Below are 22,581 nucleotides of genomic sequence, written 5' to 3' on the forward strand. Positions count from 1 at the left end.
GCGTTAGGAAGACCAGAGAGAAGGATAAAACGGGAGAATTTGGAGAATCCGTCCACAAAAACCATCAGGGGAAGATCAGTAACAAAGTCTATGGACAGATGTGACCAAGGCCGCTGAGGCACTGGAAGGGGAAGTAGCTGGAGTGTGCTGGGGAGATTTGGATTGGGTACATATGGCGCATGAGAGGGAATGGATGTTGTTGCGGGTGATACCTGGGTGTCCAGTGGTGAGGGATGTATGTGCCTAGGTCAACAGCCGATCTCTCACCCCTGTGGGGACATAGATGCATTCTGGAGAGCAGGTAGCAGGAGCAGGTATGAAGTTCAGGGAGGAGGCGAGGCCCTGGTCGAAGTTCCCAGCGGCACCGGAGTCCACTAGAGCTGTAGAGACAACACTTGAGGGACAGCCAGCCAGTGAAATAGGCACCATAAAGGGTTTGGCGTAAAACAATGATATTGGCATACTCACGCCTAACCTGGCAGACGGAAGGTCACGGGGCTGCCCTGGTTAGGGCGCACCGGACACCGCTGAAGCTGGTGCACCTCCTGGCCGCAATAGGAAAAGAGCCCCAGCTGTCTCCGGCGACGCCGCTCTGACGCGGAGAGGTGTGTGGCCCCTACCTCCATGGGTTCAGGCTCTGTCTCAGGACAGCAAAAGGAGGGAGGGGAGTGGCGAACCTCCCGAAGAAGGTTATCCAGACGGATGGCTATTGAGATGAGAGCGTCAAGGATATGTTGTCATCCCGACATGCCAACTCCATCGGGACATCCTTGCGCAGTCCACTGCTCATTCCATCGGCTGGAGGCTGCCACAGTCTGAAAGGTGAGGACATACTCCGCAGAAGTCTGGGCCCTCTGCCGGTGCTGGAAAAGTCGCTCACCTCCCTCTCTGCCCTCTGCAGGATGGGCGACGACCGCCCTGAACAGAGCCATGAGCCTCTCATAGGAACCCAGCTCTTCCTCTCTCCTAGACGGCCGTAGCCCACTTCAACGCCCGTCTGGTCAGCAGGGAAATTACCATGGCAACCTCTCGTCTGATAGGCGAAATAGAGGCAGTACTGGAGTAGGAAGCCATGGCATTTCGATGGAGTACCGTCATATTTCTCTGGAAGGGACAGTCGGGCATCATTGACCTGGGCGGAAGAATGGGTAGGGTGGGGGGCTGGCTCACTGTAACAACCCGTGGTATGAGGCCCTCTGATAGGGGTATAGAGAACCTCGTTGGTGGTGTCGAGGCGGTATAGAACGTACCCAGTTTTGCCAGCTGGTCATGGTGTTGATGGAGTAGATGACCTTGTTCGTTAACCATCTGGAAGAGCGTTGAATCTTCTGCTGCTTCCATATTGTGAGGTGTTATTCTGTAACGTACAGGTGCAGAAGGTGAGTTTAATACTGAACAGATACAAAGAACAAACATGGGAAGCGTACTGAACGTGAGAGAAAACCAATAACACCTAAGGACTGATGACAACTGAGGGTTAAATAAAGAGGGAGTAATCAGGGTATTGATAAAGTCCAGGTGTGCCTAATGATGGGACGCAGGTGTGCGTAATGATGGGTTGCCAGAACCGGTGGTTAGTAAACCGGCGACGTCGAGCGCTGGAGCGGGAGAAGACGTGACAAGGTGAGACATTCACATATCACAGTCATAAGTAAATTTTTCCTCAATAAATTCAACGCTAGTAGGAAAAAACAAGTGCAGGTTTTTTTGTTAGTATTTAAGATACTCTTCGTTTGAAGAGGTAGGGTTTCAGACATTTTTGGAAGATGGGCAGGGATAGGGGGAAGCTTCTTCCACCATTGGGGTACCAGGACAGAGAAGAGTTTTGACTGGGCTAAGCGGGAGCTGACCCCTGTAGGAGTAGGAGGGCCAAGAGACCTGAGGTGGCAGAACGGAGTGCTCGGGTTGGGGTGTAGGGTTTGAGCATAGCCTGAAGTTATGGACCAGGGTCTTGAAGTGGATGCAAGCTTAGAATGGAAGCCAGTGGAGTGTGCAGAGGAGCGGGGTGACATGGGATAACTTGGGAAGGATGAACACAGTGGCGTCAGTTCAGCTAAACCGTGGGTATGGCAAGCCGAGTGATTTGGTGTATAGAGAAAAGAGGAGAGGGCCTAGAAACAAGCCCTGGGGGACACCAATAATGAGAGCATGAGGGTGCAGACACAGATCCTCTCCACGTCACCTGGTAGGAGCGACCTGCCAGGTAGGATGCAATCCAGGAGTATACAGAGCCTGAGACGTCTAGCCTTGAGATGGTGGAGAGGATGTGATGGTTCAGTGTTGATGGCAGCGGGTAGATCTAGGAGGATGAGAATAGAGGAGAGAGAGTCAGCTTTGGCAGAGAGCCTCCGTAACACAGAGGAGAGGGGTCTCAGTTTAGTGAGCCGTCTTAAAACTTGACTGGTTAGGGTCAAGAAGGTAATTCTGAGAGGGATAACAAGAGAGTTGTTCATAGACAGCACACTCAAGTGTTTTGGAAAGCATAGAAAGAAGGGATACTGGTCTGTAGTCAGAGGGGTCGAGTGTTGGTTTCTTGAGGAGGGAAGCGACTCTGGCCGTCTTGAGCCAATGGTCATGGAGGAGGGAAGAGAAGAATGGGAGGTCTCCAGAGATGGTCTGGAGGAGGGGATGGGGTCGAGGTTGTTGGGTGGCTGAACATCACTGGTAACAGGATTTCCTCTGGAGAGAGAGGGTAGAAAGAGGTCAAGGCATAGGGTAGTTCTGTGGATGTCGGCAACCTTTCTTTCAAAGTGGTTGACAAAGTTGTTCGCAGAGAGGGAGGGGAAGCTGGTGGACTATTAAGGATGGAGAAGAAGGTGGAAAAGGATTGGAGGCAGAAACTTGAAATTTATAGTGATAGAAAGCAGCTTTAGCAGGGCATACAGAGGAAGGGAAGGTAAAGTGGAGGGAGTGGAAGGATGATAGGTCCTCCGGAAATTAGTTTTGCTCCATTTTCGCTTAGCTGCCCGCAGCCCTGTTCTGTGAGCTCGCAGTGAGTCACTCCGCCACACAGCAAGAGGGGAGGGCCGAGTCGGCCTGGAGGAAAGGGGATAGTGAGAGTCATAGGATTCTGAACGAGAGTAGAGTACGGTCAAAGAGACAGAATCGGGAAACAGGAAAGAAAATGATTTAGCAGAAGGGAGAGATGATATGATAGAAGAGGAGAGAGTGGTGGGAGAGAGAGGGCGAAGAATGTGATGGCGCATGCCCATCTGGGAAGGCTGAGTGGGCTAGGTGGACTAAGAAGATAGGGTTGGAGGATGGGGTGAGGGGGGTTGCAAGGAGATTATTAGGCGAACAGCCTCTAGTAAATGAGGTGAAGCGCATTGCCTGCCTTGTGAGTGGTAGGGGACTGGGAATGGGTGAGGTCTAAAGAGTAAAGTTGTGGAAAGAAATTGAGGTCAGGCGTCCGGAGGTTGAACTCGCCCAGTACAATGAGTGGTGAGCCATCATCAGGAAATTAGTTTATCAAGGTGTCAAACACATTGAGGAACTCTCCAAGGGCACCAGATGGGTAAACTACAGTCGTGGCCAAAAGTTTTGAGAATGACACAAATATTAATTTCCACAAAGTTTGCTGCTTCAGTGTCTTTAGATATTTTTGTCAGATGTTACTATGGAATACTGAAGTATAATTACAAACATTTCATAAGTGTCAAAGGCTTTTATTTACAATTACATAAAGTTGATGCAAAGAGTCAATATTTGCAGGGTTGACCCTTCTTTTTCAAGACCTCTGCAATACGCCCTGGCATGCTGTCAATTAACTTCTGGGCCACATCCTGACTGATGGCAGCCCATTCTTGCATAATCAATGCTTGGAGTTTGTCAGAATTTGTGGGGTTTTGTTTGTCCACCTGCCTCTTGAGGATTGACCACAAGTTCTCAATGGGATTAAGGTCTGGGGAGTTTCCTGGCCATGGACCCAAAATATCGATGTTTTGTTCCCGAGCCACTTAGTTATCACTTTTGCCTTATGGCAAGGTGCTCCATCATGCTGGAAAAGGCATTGTTCGTCACTAAACTGTTCCTGGATGGTTGGGAGAAGTTGCTCTTGGAGGATGTGTTGGTACCATTCTTTATTCATGGCTGTGTTCTTAGGCAAAATTGTGAGTGAGCCCACTCCCTTGGCTGAGAAGCAACCCCACACATGAACGGTCTCAGGATGCTTTACTGTTGGCATGACACAGGATTGATGGTAGCGCTCACCTTGTCTTCTCTGGACAAGCTTGTTTCCGGATGCCCCAAATAATCGGAAAGGGGATTCATCAGAGAAAATTACTTCACCCCAGTCCTCAGCAGTCCAATCCCTGAACCTGTTTGCAGAATATCAGTCTGTCCCTGATGTTTTTCCTGGAGAGAAGTGGCTTCTTTGCTGCCCTTCTTGACACCAGGCCATCCTCCAAAAGGCTTTGCCTCACTGTGCATGCAGATGCACTCACACCTGCCTGCTGCCATTCCTGAGCAAGCTCTGTACTGGTGGTGCCTCAATCCCGCAGCTGAATCAACTTTAGGAGACGGTCCTGGCGCTTGCTGGACTTTCTTGGGCGCCCTGAAGCCTTCTTCACAACAATCGCTTTCCTTGAAGTTCTTGATGATCTGATAAATGGTTTGGTTTAGGTGCAATCTTACTGGCAGCAATATCCTTGCCTGTGAAGCCCTTTTTGTGCAAAGCAATGATGACGGCACGTGTTTCCTTGCAGGTAACCTTGGTTGACAGAGGAAGAGCAATGATTCCAAGCACCACCCTCCTTTTTAAGCTTCCAGTCTGTTATTCAAACTCAATCAGCATGACAGAGTGATCTCCAGCCTTGTCCTCGTCAACACTCACACCTGTGTTACCAGAGAATCACTGATATGATGTCAGCTGGTCCTTTTGTGGCAGGGCTGAAATGCAGTGGAAATGTTTTTGGGGGATTCAGTTAATTTGCATGGCAAAGAGGGACTTTGCAATTAATTGCAATTCATCTGATCACTCTTCATAACATTCTGGAGTATATGCAAATTGCCATCATACAAACTGAGGCAGCAGACTTTGTGAAAATTAATATTTGTGTCATTCTCAAAACTTTTGGCCACGACTGTACAAAGAAGATTCAACGAGTTAACCAGATAACTTTGATAAACAACCCGAAATAACTATTGATTTTCTGGTTCATTAAGAAGTCTAAACGTATGTGTTTTTGGTGTTGAGTCAATTGGACCATGCCCATTTCAAGCTTATCTTTCTCAATAAATCTAGTTTAAAATATTTTATGGAAGTTCGCTGGCTAATTTATTGATTCTGCTTTGTAGTATACCCCTCCTGTCAGTGATAGATAACAACAGCTTGAGTGGACAAGTGACAGTGGCAGCATGGAATTCAAATGAGGAGATGGACAGGTGAGAGAGGGGGGAAATAAAAAATCTCCACTTAGGAGAAATGAGTATCCCTTTGCCACCACAGCCACGACCAGATGCTCTTGGACTATGAGAGAACACATAGTCAGATGACGAAGTAGCAGTGTTCTCTGAGGTAATCTTTGTCTCCATCAAGTTTAAAAAGTGTGGGGACTGAAGGACAACAGGCTGAGACACACCGCTCAGCACTGATTGATGATTACCTAGCAGAGATGAAGATACCCCCTCCAAAAGACACACCCACCAATTATCACAAAGCTACTTCTCAAATTGACCTGAAACCAGTTCAAGTCAATGTTTCAACCCTTCACAGCCACAAGTACTGAGCATTCAGCAGTTCAAACAGCAATGATTTAGTAGGCTACTTGGTAGAGGGACAACAGTTAACTAGAATTGCCCAAGCCAGACTATACCAACAACAACAACTTATTGAAAGAAAAGATACTTAGGCTACTCTTGCAGAGATTAGTTGTCTTCCGAGGGTGTAGATGAGGCGCAGCCTCTCCACTTTGTCTAATTGCATTGCACAGTAACTGGACTTTAACTCCCCCTCTGTGTACGATCTTTCCACTGCTGTCATTCAGATTTGGTTTGGTTTACATTTTCCGTGCCGCAGTTGCCAAACCAAACTCGAACAACAGTTGCATTGTTGCTTTGAAATATTTACCTCGTTTCTAGGATACCTAGCATGGTCACACTGGCAGGAGCAGGGGTTGGGAGGGGACTTGTGCAAAGGTTCTGAGCTTTTTAGTCAATGGTCTTGTGCCAACCACAACCACTGGGAAATGAGGATAGGACATAGAGAGCTGCCAAAGGTGATGCCAACATCTGTAGCATTATGGCAGCCAGTCAAGTTTGGGAGCTATGCTTCATTATGGGAGGAATAGGAGGTTGTTTTTCCTCTGCGAAAGCACAAAGAAATTGCAGACATGTCTTATTCATCAGAAAATGAACAGTAGGTCTTGATTAGAATATGAGGGTTGTCAACATGAGTTGTCTCAAAATTCAACTGAGAAGAAAATAAATATTTTGAAAAATGTGTGAGCCTTGGTCAAGCTGTCTTTTCATTAGTCTTCACATACTCTAATTTGCTGGGACATGTTAAGGAAAATAAAATTATTGGCCACAATTTGTCTTCACATGCTTAGCTCCATGTCCCCTTCTTGCCTCAGGGAGCAACCGATCTTCAGCGCCAGGGCCCATGTGTTCCAGATCGACCCGAACACCAAGAGGAACTGGATCCCCGCCAGCAAGCATGCCGTCACCGTCTCCTTCTTCTACGACGGCAACCGGAATGTGTACCGCATCATCAGCGTTGGCGGTACCAAGGTGAGCCAGGCAGCTGTGCTGTGCTGTACAGTGACTCTGGAACATGAATGCAGAGCACAGTTAGAGTATGTGAACGTGTGGTCTTGTCGAAAGCTCTGATTTAGGGAAACATCCTTTTCGAGAGATGTTCTTAGGACATTGTGGGATGGTTGAAAATATGGTCTCCAGAGGTGCTTTCAGTTTACAATCGTTTGCTTCTAGCCAAAAAAGCAATTTACAGTTTGACAAAGAGAGTAGATAAAGATGGGTCTGGTATGTGTAGCAGATCAGCATTGGCCTGTTTAAGATTGTGTTCACTCTTTTGCCTGTACTCTTATTTATCCTTCCATCTCCAAAGACCTTGGTTGTTCACGATGCTAAACATAAAATCAGTGGTTGTAGGCTTTTATTAATTTAAAAACAATTTAGCCATTGTTCAGTCAATAAGAACTGCAATGTCAACAGAAACTCAATGTCACCAAACAGCGCTCACAAGATCAAGGCAAGGATTCCTCACAAGTTTTGAATTTAGATTCCCCAATGCTGCCCTGTGATTTATCTGATCTCCTCTTAACACCTCTGGTCTGACCCACATTCCCCACTCCCAGCAGACCCTGTGGTCAGCAACCTAATTCCACCCATCTGTTGTCTGGCAACGTGGTAATCTTTTGTACCATGTCATGTGAAACATGTTGCCCCTGACTCTTGTAATCGTTTCTTTAAAAAGCTTCCCTTGCCCTCTGATTCTGGGGTTTTAAGTCAGTCATATTATAGTAATTCTGCAGCTGATGCAGAAGTTTATAAATGGGTTTAATGTGTTTTCTCATGTGATGTGAAACCATATGGAGGGGCTGTAGCCACCTCTCCGCACTGCCTGACGCAATGTTCGTTAATCTGTTGATAAGGTCGGCCTGTCAAATAAATGCCGTTTGTTACGTCCTGAAAATAATGCAAGCCATTGATTGCCATGCACCCACAGTCCAATCTAAAAGATGGGCATGTCATGTTATCAGAATAAGCTCAAAAGACATTTCCAAAGGAGATAACTGTTTACAGAGAAGATGTGTATAACCATCTGTTTGTACAATGGATTTGAAACGATCCATTTGGATATTATGAAAAGGCAAACGGATGCTTCCGTTATGATCCCAGATGTTTCACTTCTCTTTATTCAAAGTCCGAGAGAACAAGTCCTCACTTTGGCACACACATGAACAACAATGTGTTGTGCATGATAGCGTTTGATGTTCATCAGGTGAGGTGAGGAACTACTACTGCAGTAAGCAATGATGTCCTCCTCCCTCTATCCCCAGGCCATTATCAACTGCACCATTACACCCAGCATGACGTTCACCAGGACCTCGCAGAAGTTTGGCCAATGGGCGGACAGCAGGGCCAACACGGTCTACGGCCTGGGCTTCGCTACAGAGCAGCAGCTGCATCAGGTGAAGATCTTCTAACTTCACTCTACATAAGGGTCTGGCGTCCCAAAATAACGCAGTTGTTGAATTATGGACAACTCATTTATCTTGTACGATGATCATTTTAGGTACATTATCCAACGCTTACTGCAATGTCAAACTAAATGCATTTCGCTCTTGTCCGTCCTCAGTTTTCTGAGCGGTTTAAGGAGGTGAAAGAGGCTGCCCGTCTTGCACGCGAAAAGTCCCAGGATAAGATGGAGCTGGCCAACACAGCCCTCAGCATTGCTGCCCCACAGGTGAGCTCAGACAGAATGCTTTTAAGAGAAAAGCCAATGAGGAGGAACTTTTGAGTGTCTGTGGAACTCCTGCGGTACACATCGAGGTATTGCTATCTCCTGCAGGTTGCGAAAGAGAAGGGATGGGAAGGAAGGCGTAAGAAGGATGAGCTGGGTCATTTGTCTCTGAGGAAAGTGAGAGGAAATCTAGGGCGATGGTAAAATTATCCCATGCAGCCCAGTGCTCTGCCTGGCTGGTTATGTCTGCTCACCGCAGAAGCCTCTGAAAGGATTTAATTGCCTTGATCAATAAGCTATTTTGGTTATGGTTAACAAAATGTGTACTATACAGCAGGGCCTGGGACCCCTTTTGTGGTAGCAAATTCATCAGGGGACCCTTTCGTAATCAGAACACAACTTGAGTCAGATATAAAATGACATACAAGGAGTTTTACTATGACTTCAGCAGTGCATGGCCGGACGAACCAAGTCTCGGGAAGGAGACTTTTAAAGGCCCGCCTCTTGGCATCGGAGAGAACATTTAGCAGCTTTAAAGCTAATATCCTGCAATTCTACAAATGTTTGCATGTTTCAGAGAGAACTTTACATTTTTAAAGCTTAAAGATGGAATCCGCAGTAGGGGGAAACAGCGCCACTGGCTGCTCCACCGGCTGCCTCACCACCGTTATTGTTTTTTGTTGCAGAGCTGAGGAGCGTCGTGAAGCATGCTATATTCTTTGTTGTTGTAATATCGAAAAACGGCTGTGTCAGTTTTACCATATAGGATTCCAGCTTTAAATTACAGTGCATTTATCTAAAAATTTAACATTTTGGGGGGAGTAAAATAAATATTGAGTTGAGAAATGTATAATTGGTGTGGAGTACTGTGATTAATAATATTACATTGTGTTGTATTTACACACTCTAAACTTATTCCATGGATCCATTGGCCAAAATTCATTCAATTTGTTGTTAGCAATATTCATTTAAAATATATATATATATATATATATATATATATATATATATATATATATATATATATATATATATATATACATATACATCATTCCAGAATTTTTCTTTATTTTTACTATTTTCTACATTGTGGAATAATAGTGAAGACATGAACACCATGAAATAACACACATGGAATCATGTAGTAACCAAAAAATGTGATCCAAATATATTTTTAAACAAATCAAAATATATTTTATATTCATCAAAGTAGCCACCCTTTGCCTTGATGACAGCTTTACACACTTGGCATTCTCTCAACCAGTTTCATGAGGAATGCTTATCCAACATTCTTGAAGGAGTTCCCACATATGCTGAGCCCTTGTTGGCTGCTTTTTCTTCACTCTGTGGTCCAACTCATCCTAAACCATCTCAATTGGGTTGAGGTCGGGTGATTGTGGAAGCCAGGTCATCTGATGCAGCACTCCGTCACTCTCCTTCTTGGTCAAATAGCCCTTACACAGTCTGTACGTGTGTTGGGTCATTGTCCTGTTGAAAACAAATGATAGTCGCTCTAAGCGCAAACCAGATGGGATGGCGTATCGCTGCAGAATGCTGTGGTAGCCATGCTGGTTAAGTGTGCCTTGAATTCTAAATAAATCACAGACAGTGTCACCAGCAAAGCACCATCACACCGCCTCCATGCTTCATGGTGGAAACCACACATGCGGGGGTCATCCGTTCACATACTCTGCGTCTCACAAATACACAGCAGTTTGAGCTGTTCTTGCCATAATATGGACTTGGTCTTTTACCAAATAGGGCTATCTTCTGTATACCATCCCTACCTTGTCACAACTGATTGGCTCAAACACATTAAGAAGGAAAGAAATTCCACAAATGAACTTTTAACAAGGTACACCTGTTCATTGAAATGCATTCCAGGTAACTACCTCATGAAACTAGTTGAGAGAATGCTAAGAGTGTGCAAATATGTAATCAAGGCAAAGGGTGGCTACTTTGAAGAATCTAAAATATATTTTGATTTGTTTAACACTTTTTTGGGTACTACATGATTCCATTTTGAATTCAGGGTGTAACACAAGAAAATGCTGAATAAGTCAAAGGGTATGAATACTTTTTGAAGGTACTGTATTTTTGTATCTTTTGAGATCTGGCTGCGGACCCCCTGCAGTACCTTCATGGGAACCCCTGATATACAGTATGAGATGCCCTGATATACAGTATGTTGAATTGATATTGCTGTGTTCTTTATTCTCTTGCTATCGGACGACTTTTCTCCAGTTCTCACAGGTAGGTCTCATGTGTGTTTGATTTCCAACCTTCACCATTCACGTCTAAGCAGGGCCAGTTGGGGTACCATTGTGCTATGACAAGAAAGTAAATCAAACAGAAAATCTTGTGTCTTTATCTTCGCGAGGTTGAGTTGCTCAGAGTTTGATGAACATTACAGGATAATAGTCACTCCTCAAACTGTTCTTGCTGCTGAAGTTGATATCCTTTTAACCCAGCTAACAATTGTAGGAAGAGAGAATGTTTTTGTAATGTTACCCGTAATGTTCCTGTGATGTTTGAAAAAATGTTAGCAAAAAACCTCCTGAGAATCTATTTAGCATGTTTTAGAGTTAGGAGAGCATTCCCTTGATGTCAAACAGAACATGGCTACCATGTTCTCATAATATACAATATTAATGTTCTAGACACATCTCATGAGATGTTGCAAAAACATTTGTGTCCAGTTTTCTGAGGGTTAGGAGAATATTCCATCAACATCACACCAAACCTACACAGAACATGGTTGCCATGTTATCAGAATATATACTGAACAAAAATATAAACGCAACATGCAATGATTTTACTGAGTTACAGTTCATATAAGAAAATCAGTCAATTGAAATAAGTTCATTAGGCCCTAATCTATGGATTTTACATGACTGGGCACAGGCCCACCCACTTGGGTGCAAGGCTCACCCACTGGGGAGCCAGGCCCAGTCAATCAGAATACATTTTTCCCCACAAAAGGGTTTTATTATAGACAGAAATACTCCTGTTTCATCAGCTGTCCGGGTGGCTGGTCTCAGACAATCCCACAGGTGAAGAAGACGGATGTGGTGTTCCTGGGCTGGCGTAGTTACACGTGTTCTGCAGTTGACGTGCTGCCAAATTATCTAAAACAATGTTGTTATGCTAGAGAAAGGAACATTCAATTCTCTGGCAACTGCTCTAGTGGACATTCATGCAGTCAGCATGCCAACAGCATGCCAATTGCACGCTCCCTCAAAACTTGAGACATCTGTGGCATTGTGTTGTGTGACAAAACGTCACATTTTAGAGGCCTTTTATTGTCCCCAGCACAAGGTGCATCTGTTTTAATTAGTTTCTTGATATGCCACACCAGTCAGATGGATGGATTATCTTGGCAAAGGAGAAATACTCACAAACAGGGATGACATTTTTTTGGAGAGAATTTAAGCTTTTTGTTTGTATGGAACTTTCTGGGATCTTTAATTTCAGCTCATGAATCATGGGACTAATACTTTACATGTTGCATTTATATTTTTGTTCAGTATAAGTAGGACTGTTAAATTATTAGAACATTAAATCAAGTTAATCGCAGGATTTGCTCAAATTCCGAATTTGCTGAAATTGAGCTGTAATTTAATAGTCCTTATACAAAAAGCATAAGAATATTGATGTCTTGATTTTGTCTAAAATAACAGTAAGCAAAATCTGGCAAATTACTGAAGCACACTATCTTTAACCTCAATGTAAACTTGTTTTGACAACGCATTGTTGTTTTTAGCTCTATGTATTTTGAATGTTTTCCAAAAATTTGATTATTTGTGGAAAAAATGAATTGTGCCCTAAAATTACAAAAAGTTAACTTGAATTAACTGATTAACTCTGACAGCTAATAAACTCAGCAAAAAATGAAACGTCCCTATTTCAGGACCCTGTCTTTCAAAGATAATTCCTAAAAATCCAAAAAACTTAACAGATCTGCGTGAACGTGCCTTAGGCATGCTGCGAGGAGGCATGAGGACTGCAAATGTGGCCAGGGCAATAAATTGCAATGTCCGTACTGTGACACGCCTAAGACAGCGCTACAGGGAGACAGGACGGACAGCTGATCGTCCTCGCAGTGGCAGACCACATGTAACAACACCTGCACAGGATCGGTACATCCGAACATCACACCTGCGCGACAGGTACAGGATGGCAACAACAACTGCCCGAGTTACACCAGGAACGCACAATCCCTCCATCAGTGCTCAGACTGTCCGCAATAGGCTGAGAGAGACTGGACTGATGGCTTGTAGGCCTGTTGTAAGGCAGGTCCTCACCAGACATCACCGGCAACAATGGGTGGCCACAAACCCAACGTCGCTGGAACAGACAGGACTGGGAAAAAGTGCTCTTCACTGACGAGTCGCAGTTTTGTCTCACCAGGGGTGATGGTCGGATTCGTGTTTATCATCGAAGGAATGAGAGTTACACCGAGGCCTGTACTCTGGAGCGGGATCGACTTGGTCTGGGGCGGAGTGTCACAGCATCATCGGACTGAGCTTGTTGTCATTGCAGGCAATCTCCACGCTGTGCTTTACAGGGAAGACATTCTCCTCCCTCATGTGGTATCCTTCCCGCAGGCTCATCCTGACATGACCCTCCAGACAATGCCACCAGCCATACTGCTCGTTCTGTGTGTGATTTCCTGTAAGACAGGAATGTCCGTGTTCTGCCATGGCCGTGTTCTGCCATGGCCAGCGAAGAGCCCGGATCTCAATCCCATTGAGCACGTCTGGGACCTGTTGGATCGGAGGGTGAGGGCTTGGGCCATTCCCCCCAGAAATGTCCGGGAACTTGGAAGTGCCTTGGTGGAAGACTTGGGTAACATCTCACAGAAAGAACTGAGGAGAATGAGGAGGAAATGAGGAGGAGATGCACTGCAGTACTTAATGCAGCTGGTGGCCACACCAGATACTGACTGTTACTTTTGATTTTGACCCCCCCTTTGTTCATGGACACAATATTCAATTTCTGTGGAACTTGTTCAGTTTATGTCTCAGTTGTTGAATCTTGTTATGTTCATATTTACACATGTTAAGTTTGCTGAAAATAAACCCATTTGACAGTGAGAGGAGGTTTCTTTTTTTGCTGAGTTTTGCTGAGTCCAGTCAAAAGTTTGGACACACCTACTCATTCAAGCGTTTTCAAAACTATGAAATAACACGTGGAATCATGTAGTAACCACCCTTTGCCTTGATGACAGCTTTGAAAACTCTTGGCATTCTCTCAACCAGCTTCATGAGGTAGTCACTTGGAATGCATTTCAATTAACAGGTGTGCCTTGTTAATTTGTAGAATTTCTTTCATTCTTCATGTGTTTGAGCCAATCAGTTGTGTTGTGACAAGGTAGGGGTGGTATACAGAAGATAGCCCTATTTGGTAAAAGACAAAGTCCATATTATGGCAAGAACAGCTCAAATAAGCAAAGAGAAACGACAGTCCATCATTACTTTAAGACATGAAGGTCAGTCAATTCGGAAAATGTCAAGAACTTAGAAAGTTTCTTCAAGTATAGTCGCAAAAACCATCAAGCGCTATGATGAAGCTGGCTCTCATGAGGACCGCCACAGGAAAGGAAGACCCAGAGTTACCTCTGCTGCAGAGGATACGTTCATTAGAGTTACAAGCCTCAGAAATTGCAGCCTAAATAAATGCTTCACAGGGTTCAAGTAACAGACACATCTCAACATCGACTGTTCAGAGGAGACTGCGTGAATCAGGCCTTCATGGTCGAATTGCTGCAAAGAAACCACTACTAAAGGACACCAATAAGAAGAAGAGAGACATTAGACCTGTTGGAAATCTGTCCTTTGGTCTGATGAGTTCAAATTTGAGATTTTTGGTTCCAACCGCCGTGTCTTTGTGAGACGCAGAGTAGGTGAACGGATGAGATACGCATGTGTGGTTCCCACCGTGAAGCATGGAGGAGGAGATGTGGGGATGCTTTGCTGGTGACACTGTGATTTATTTAGAATTCAAGGCACACTTAACCAGCGTGGCTACCACAGCATTCTGCAGCGATATGCCATCCCATTTGGTTTGGGCTTAGTGGGACTATGATTTGTTTTTCAATAGGACAATGACCCAACACACCTCCAGGCTGTGTAAGGGCTATTTGACCAAGAAGGAGAGTGGTGGAGTGCTGCATCAGATGACCTGGCCTCCACAATCACCCGACCTCAACCCAATTGAAATTGTTTAGGATGAGTTGGACCGCAGAAAAAGCATTCTAGGTGAAGCTTGTTGAGAGAATGCCAAGAGTGGGCAAAGCTACCATCAAGGCAAAGGGTGGCTACTTTGAAGAATCTAAAGTCAAAAATATATTTTGATTTGTTTAACACTTTTTTGGTTACTCTATTATTGTGTTATTTCATAGTTTTGATGTCTTCACTATTATTCTACAATGTAGAAAATAGTAAAAAAAATAGTAAAAAAGCTCTTGAATGAGTAGGTGTGTCCACACCTTTGACTTGTACTATATATATAATATACATATATATATAGTGTGTGTGTGTGTTCTAGACACGATTCATTGGAATGTTGCAATGACATTCCTGTGTCCAAGAACGTTTAAAAAACATAGGACATTCTGTGATGATCCCCTGGAGGTTTTTGTCTAGTTCCTGGCTATTTCCGGGGACGTCCCTTAAGATGGTCCCAACGAAATGTTCTACATTTTTTAAATAAAAATGTTTCATTACACAGCACCCCTTGTTACTGATGCCCAGCCCATCAAGGCCCTGATTAGTGAACCACTTATCCATTTGTCACGTTTGTTTAGAGATGGATTGGACCAAGGTGCAGCGTACATTTTTATTTTATTTAAATGACACCGAAAAACCAACAAAATACAAAAACGAATGTAAAGCTACATGCAGTGCAGAAAGCAACTACACACAAACAAGATCCCACAAACTAAAGGTGGAAAAAAGGCTGCCTAAGTATGATCCCCAATCAGAGACAACGATAGACAGCTGCCTCTGATTGGGAACCATACCCGGCCAACAAAGAAATAGAAAATCTAGAATTCCCACCCAAATCACACCCCAACCTAACCCAATAGAGGAATAAAAAGGCTGTAAGGTCAGGGCGTGACACCATTGAACGCTATTTGTCTGTTGGCAAGGTTAGGGGCACCCACACTGTGCTTTCAACTTACATATTTGACATTCATTATTACATTGTGCATGTATACAGTCATCATTTTTCAACATGTCCCCACAACCTCTTGGTTCGCGGCATTCCTTTGCACCCCAGTATCTCTACTTGTACACTCATCTTCTGCACACCCTACCATTCCAGTGTTTAATTGCTATATTGTAATTACTTCGCCACTATGGCCTATTTATTGCCTTACCTCTCTTATCCTACCTCATTTGCACATGCTGTTTATAGATTTTTCTACTATATTATTGATTGTATGTTTGTTTATTCCATGTGTAACTCTGTATTGTTGTATGTGTCGAACTGCTTTGCTTTATCTTGGCCAGGTCGCAGTTGCAAATGAGAACTTGTTCTCAACTAGCCTACCTGGTTAAATAAAGGTTAAATAAAAAAAAATAAAAAAAAGATTCTGATCATCCAGCTACGCCACCATGTCTGTAAGCAGGCTTCCATCAACCATTTCATGTGGATGAATTAACTGCCGCATGAAAAAAGTCATGACCGGGCTGATGGAAACAGAAAATGTCAGTACAATTTCATAATTGTCGACAGACAATTTGTTCGTTCGACATTAATTAAACCATCATATTCTAAACTTGGAGTCCTGGTTGTTGTGTTGTGTGGTCCTCCCACTACGATTCAGGAAAGCATGCAGTTTATTAGGCTGCAGATGAAATAAGTTATGTTGAACTTCACAGGGTGGTGAAAATACACAGTTATGAGCTTGATGCTGCTTTCCAATAAATATCGAGGGTCTTATTCTGGTGACATGATCATCGATGCTTGGCTGAAGTTTGACAAATAAAAATAATCTTGCTCTTATCCATAATAGGCTAATCTTATCAGGCTAATCTTAATAGGCTAATCTTAGCTAATCTTGTATAAGCAAGCTGTTGGCTAGAGCGCACGTGCCAAGACCAGAGTGGGCACATTTACCATTAACTCAACAGTTTTTGTGACAAAATCATCAGTAGAGTTGAAAATGTGATGGAAATACTTTGGACTTTAGATTTTTATTCAGTAGGTGAAAACTAAAGCGAAAAAGTACCTTTTTATGTGCACTACGTCATCACACACTTCTTTATATCTGCAACAAGTCAGTTTGGTGGAAACGCACCACTGGTGGAAAAATGCAAATGTTTTCTTTGTCATTTTTTGAATATTTGCATGGAAATCTGTTACTAATTGGATAGAAACCTAGCTATTTACTGATTTCACCTGATTTGCTACACTTTGAAGTAAATCTCAGCTCTGTTAAAAGTACACTGAAGAATATATATATTTTTTATCATAGTGATCAAGGACAATACATAGATTAGTGGTTCACCAATCAGGGCCTTGTTTGTCTTGGCAACAGTAACAAGGGGGGGGGGGGGGGGGGGGGGGGGGGCGTTTATTTGGGAACCTCAGGCAAAGTCCTAAAAACGTCTTTAGGAAAGCTTTTTTGTCTAGCTTGGAACTAGACAAAAAACCTCTAGCGGATCATGACAGAACACCTGATCTTTTAAATGTTATTGGACACAATGTTTCCATGAAATGTGTCTAGAACATTAATACTGTATCTTATATTCAGAGAACATGGGAGCCATGTTCTGTGTATGTTTAGGTGTGACGTTGATAGAATATTCTCCTAACCCTCAGAAAACAAGGCACATTAATATTCTTGCAACGTTCCCTGAAACATGTCTATCACATTTAATATTGAATTTTCTGAGAACATGGCAACCACATTCTGGGTAAGTTCTGTTTGACATTAAAGGTCCAATGCAGCGTTTTTTAAAATCTCTGTCAAATCATTTCTGGGTAACAATTAAGTACTTTACTGTGATTATTTTCAATTCAAATGGTAAAAAAGAAACAAACATAGCTTCTTAGCAAAGGGCAATTTCTCAAGCAAGAATTTTGGTTGAAGTGTCTAAGAGTGAGGAGAGAAACTGAAAACGACTTGTTATTGGCAGAGCGGTTTGGAACCGTGATGTCACAAGGCAGGCCGAAACTCCATCCCACCAAAACAGGCTGAAATTTCAGGCAGTCTTTTGAAACAGCTCTTACACTAAAAGGGCAGTATCATACTTTGCACAATTTCACATTATTTTGAACTTCATAGTGTGAATATATATATATATACAGTACCAGTTAAAAGTTTGGATACACGTACTCATTCAAGGGTTTTTCTTTATTTGTACTATTTTCTACATTGTAGAATAATGGTGGCCTCGCCAGGCAGGCCAAACTCCATCCCACCAAAACAGGCAAACATTTCAGGCAGTCTTTTCAAACTGCTGTTACACTAAATGGGCATTATCATTTTCACAATTTCAGTATTATTTCAACCTCATAGTGTGGACATGTATATAAAACACAGGGAAATCCCGTTTTGGACTGCACTGGGCCTTTAAGGGAATGGTCTCTTAGACACAGTCCTTGCACATCACTGAAACATTCCTATGAAAACGTTAGGTAATAACCTAATGAGAGTTAAAGGAGAAGTTTTCTTTTTACAACCGAATCTCAATTTTTGTAAATGGTATGTTATAGAAGGTACCAGACACCTTTTTTTGTGATTTCACTTGTTTTTGAGAAACTTACCCCAAACAGCAAGTGCCGATGTTTGCCTGAAGCCCAGTCCACTCTGGGTTGCGGGGCTTAGCCTACCAGTGACGAACCCTGATTGGTCGTTGTCACAGTGAACATCTGGGGAGGGGGGAAAGGGGGGACCCCAGCCCGTGCCACCTCCCCTATCATCGCGCTATGTGCGTGGGGGCTGCACACATTAAAAATAGACTCAGAAAACAAAATGATCGTGGAGGTTATCAGGCCCACCAGTCATAGCTACCGGTGACACTGCACCTTGTATCCCAGCTTGAAAAGAGATAGAGCGCTGAAAAACGGACCCCATATGTGATAACAGACAGGGCAATTCCAATTTGAATCTAATTCCCAGGAACTAAACGTGTTGAGCAGGAGACCGACAGCTCAGTAATGTGGGATAATAACATGACTGCCAATCGCCTACCGAGTCCATAACCTGTATCACTTAGCACCTCATAGGAACTGGTGAGCTACAGGGAGGAATCAGCAATGAATCCCAGTAATAAGCCACCAATGGGGAGGGGTGCCCACTTGTGGACAGAGAGCGCCGTGATACTGTATAGCCCCGCCTGAAGCCCACCCTTTTATGGGTACAGGAGCTCCAGCAATGGCCAAACTGTTGTCATAGTACTGTATGCAAGCCTACATCAGCCATGCGACTTCTTCTCAGTCTTGTATCTTGCATTACCCCCGTGGTCTAGCACTTGCCAAGCCCACTGCCAGCACAGAGCTAACCAAAGAAAATGTGTGGTATCTTCCTTCGGTGTCGGGAATCTCTCTGATCGCAGCGTGGTCCATTTAGAATAACCAAGTCTAGATCGAGAGGTAAACTGTGTCTGACTATGGCAGACACAGGTGGCAGGGAGTGCCCACCGTCCCGGCCGCCCTGTTCCTTCAAGTCGCCTCCCTTAGCTGGTAACAGAGCACACAGCAACCGGATTTAGCTAGGGCAGCTTTCGCAAGTCTCAACCCAGGCAGACAAGACATTTGATACGACCAAAGCCCCAATTCATCCCCGGGTCCCGTAACTCAGACCCAGCTGAGGTGAGAGGAAGCCATAAGAATTCCACGTTTGCCAAGGGAACCTGCATGCACCATGGACTAGGGGAACAGTGTCAGCCGTGGGCAAGCCACTGTTACTGACACCGTCCCTTCTTCTCGCACACAAGCTGACCCGAGTGGGGGCAGTCGGAGCATGCACCGCGCCGAGACATACCAGACAACAAAACGTTGTCGTAGTTTGGTCGTATCATCGTAGTTCGTAGGCTAAACAGGCAGAAGAATAACTAACAGAATCAGTACGAAACTCACTAAACCAGTTACAAAGCTTTAACACACAACATCCAGAAGGATGAGCATGCCCTCCTTAAGTGGAATAGTTAAGTTGGAGCAAAGCCTGATAGATTTTCCGTTCCCATGCTTATTTTAAAGAGTGCGTAAAATTGTTCTGCTCATCTCGTGGTGAAGAGAGGAAGAATTGAAGGAATGAATCCGTGCCTTGGGTTTATCACCTGTGGAACGCGGAGCTTCCGGTGAGGCACGGTGTTTATTGGCCTTGTCAGGCGTGATTCCAATGTTTTTCAGTAAAGGGTGCTAGCACGTGGAAACTCTCCATAGATGTGTTGTACATAGTTGACCGACTGAAAGAGAACCAGCAGACACTGTACCCCCCAGGACTTTGGTATTGGTTTAAAGTGTATTTTTGATGTTGTGTGTTAGGACCTCAGTGATGAGCTCCAGTCGCCGCCGGTGATGTGTGTGAACGGTCCCGAGGACAAGATGTTCCGGAGCCAAAGCGCAGACATCACACTGTCTTCTGAGAAGGAGCGCATTAAAAAGATGCTTTCTGAAGGGTAACCCACTTATACACACTATTGTCCTCAACTTTTCACTCAAGCCAGGGTTTGCTTCATTGTCTGAAAGTACACCGAATGTTTTGTGGAAATGTTCTTGGTCTCAAACCCGACTGTTCCATTTTAGAAGGTAAGATAATTGGTCTGGATCTCAAAGGTTCACACACGAAAACAGAGCGTTGGTAAAGAGGATTTTCCAGTCGTTGCTTTAGTTATGATGGTGTAACGTCCTGACCAGAGTTCTTATGTGTTTTGCTTGTTTAGTGTTGGTCAGGACGTGAGCTGGGTGGGAATTCTATGTTGTGTGTCTAGTTCGTCTGTTTCTGTGTTCAGCCTGATATGGTTCTCAATCAGAGACAGCTGTCAATCGTTGTCCCTGATTGAGAATCATATATAGGTGGCTTGTTTTGTGTTGGGGATTGTGGGTGGTTGTTTCCTGTCTCTGTGTTTGTGTTCTGCACCAGATAGGACTGTGACGGTTAGTTCGTTTGTTATTTTGTATAGTGTCTATGTCTAACGTTAGTAGCTTGTGCATTGCACTTTTGTTTGTAGCTTCACGGTCGTTTGTTGTTTTGTATTAGTTTGTCAGTATCTTGTCTTTGTGTTAATTAAATTCATGGAAAATTACCACGCTGCACATTGGTCCTCCGATCCTTCTCTCCTCTCCTCGTCCGAGGAGGAGGAAGAGCTAGACTGCCGTTACAGAACCACCCACCAAACTTGGACCAAGCAGCGTGAGTACGAGCAGCAGCGGCCCACTACACAGGAATCCTGGACATGGGAGGAAATTCTGGAGGGTAAAGGACACTGGGCTCACATTGGAGAATATCGCCGCTCTCGGGAAGAGATGGAGGCAGCTAAAGCCCAGGAGCGGTGGTATGAGGAGGCAGCACGGAAGCGTGGCTGGAAGCCCGTGAAGAAACCCCAAAAATTTCTTGGGGGGGGGCTAAAGGGTAGTGTGGCGAAGGTAGGTAGGAAACCTGCGCCCACTTCCCATGCTTACCGTGGAGCGCGGGAGTACGGGCAGACACCGTGTTATGCGGAAGAGCGCACGGTGTCTCCTGTACGTGTGCATAGCCCGGTGCGGGTTATTCCACCTCCCCGTACTGTCCGGGCTAGATTGAGCATTGAGCCAAGTGCCATGAAGCCGGCTCTACATATCTGGCCTCCAGTACGTCTCCTCGGGCCGGTGTACATGGCACCAACCTTAAGCATGGTGTCCCCGGTTCGCCAACACAGCCCAGTGCGGGTTATTCCACCTCCCCGCACTGGACGGGCTACGGGGAGCATTCAACCAGGTAAGGTTGGGCAGGCTCGGTGCTCAAGGGAGCCAGTACGCCTGCACGGTCCGGTATATCCGGTGCCACCTTCCCGCCCCAGCCCAGTACCTCCAGTTCCAGCACCCCGCACTCGCCTTATGGTGCGTGGCCCCAGCCCAGTACCACCAGTGCCTACACCACGCACCAGGCTTCCAGTGCGTCTCCAGAGGCCTGTTCCTCCTCCACGCACTCTCCCTATGGTGCGTGTCTCCAGCCCAGTGCCTCCAGTTCCGGCACCACGCACCAAGCCTCCTGTGCGTCTCCAGAGCCCTGTACGCACTGTTCCTTCTCCCCGCACTCGCCCTGAGGTGCGTGCCCTCAGCCCGGTACCTCCAGTTCCGGTACCACGCACCAGGCCTATAGTGCGCCTCGAGAGTCCAGTGTGCCCTGTTCCTGTTCCCCGCACTAGCCTTGAGGTGCGTGTCTCCAGTCCGGTACCACCAGTTCCGGCACCACGCACCAGGCCTACTGTGCGCCTCAGCAGGTCAGAGTCGGCCGTCTGCCCAACGCCTCCTGCACTGCTCGTCTGCTCAACGCCGCCTGCACTGCTCGTCGGTCCAGCACCGTCTGAGCTGCTCGTCTGCCCAGCACCATCTGAGCCATCCGTCTGCCCAGCGCCGTCTGAGCCATCTGTCTGCCCAGCGCCGTCTGAGCCATCTGTCTGCCCAGCGCCGTCTGAGCCATCTGTCTGCCCAGCGCCGTCTGAGCCATCCGTCTGCCCAGCGCCGTCTGAGCCATCCGTCTGCCCAGCGCCGTCTGAGCCATCCGTCTGCCCAGCGCCGTCTGAGCCATCCGTCTGCCCAGCGCCGTCTGAGCCATCCGTCTGCCCAGCGCCGTCTGAGCCATCCGTCTGCCCAGCGCCGTCTGAGCCATCCGTCTGCCCAGCGCCGTCTGAGCCATCCGTCTGCCCAGCGCCATCTGAGCCATCCGTCTGCCACGAGCCATCTGAGCCATCCGTCTGCCACGAGCCATTAGAGCCGCCCGTCTGTCCCGAGCCATTAGAGCCGCCCGTCTGTCCCGAGCCGCTAGAGCCGTCCGTCAGTCAGGAGCCGCTAGAGCCGTCCGTCAGTCAGGAGCTGCCAGAGCCGCCAGCCAGTCAGGAGCTGCCAGAGCCGCCAGCCAGTCAGGAGCTGCCAGAGCCGCCAGCCAGTCAGGAGCTGCCAGAGCCGCCAGCCAGTCAGGAGCTGCCAGAGCCGCCAGC

General features: G+C 45.6%; 1 protein-coding gene across 1 annotated transcript in view; it reads left to right on the forward strand.

The window, feature by feature from the left end:
• Positions 1 to 5,374: 5,374 nt before the first annotated feature.
• LOC120056276 (homer protein homolog 3-like) overlaps positions 5,375 to 22,581 on the forward strand; it is a 28,653-nt gene continuing 11,446 nt past the window's right edge. Inside the window, exons 1-5 of the mRNA XM_039004523.1 lie at positions 5,375 to 5,382; positions 6,573 to 6,729; positions 8,022 to 8,153; positions 8,321 to 8,428; positions 19,943 to 20,061. Coding sequence (XP_038860451.1) covers positions 5,375 to 5,382; positions 6,573 to 6,729; positions 8,022 to 8,153; positions 8,321 to 8,428; positions 19,943 to 20,061 — 524 coding nt within the window. The remainder of the gene's footprint in view (positions 5,383 to 6,572; positions 6,730 to 8,021; positions 8,154 to 8,320; positions 8,429 to 19,942; positions 20,062 to 22,581) is intronic.

This window comes from Salvelinus namaycush, chromosome 11 (genome assembly GCF_016432855.1).
Source record: "Salvelinus namaycush isolate Seneca chromosome 11, SaNama_1.0, whole genome shotgun sequence".
Lineage (NCBI taxonomy): Eukaryota > Metazoa > Chordata > Actinopteri > Salmoniformes > Salmonidae > Salvelinus > Salvelinus namaycush.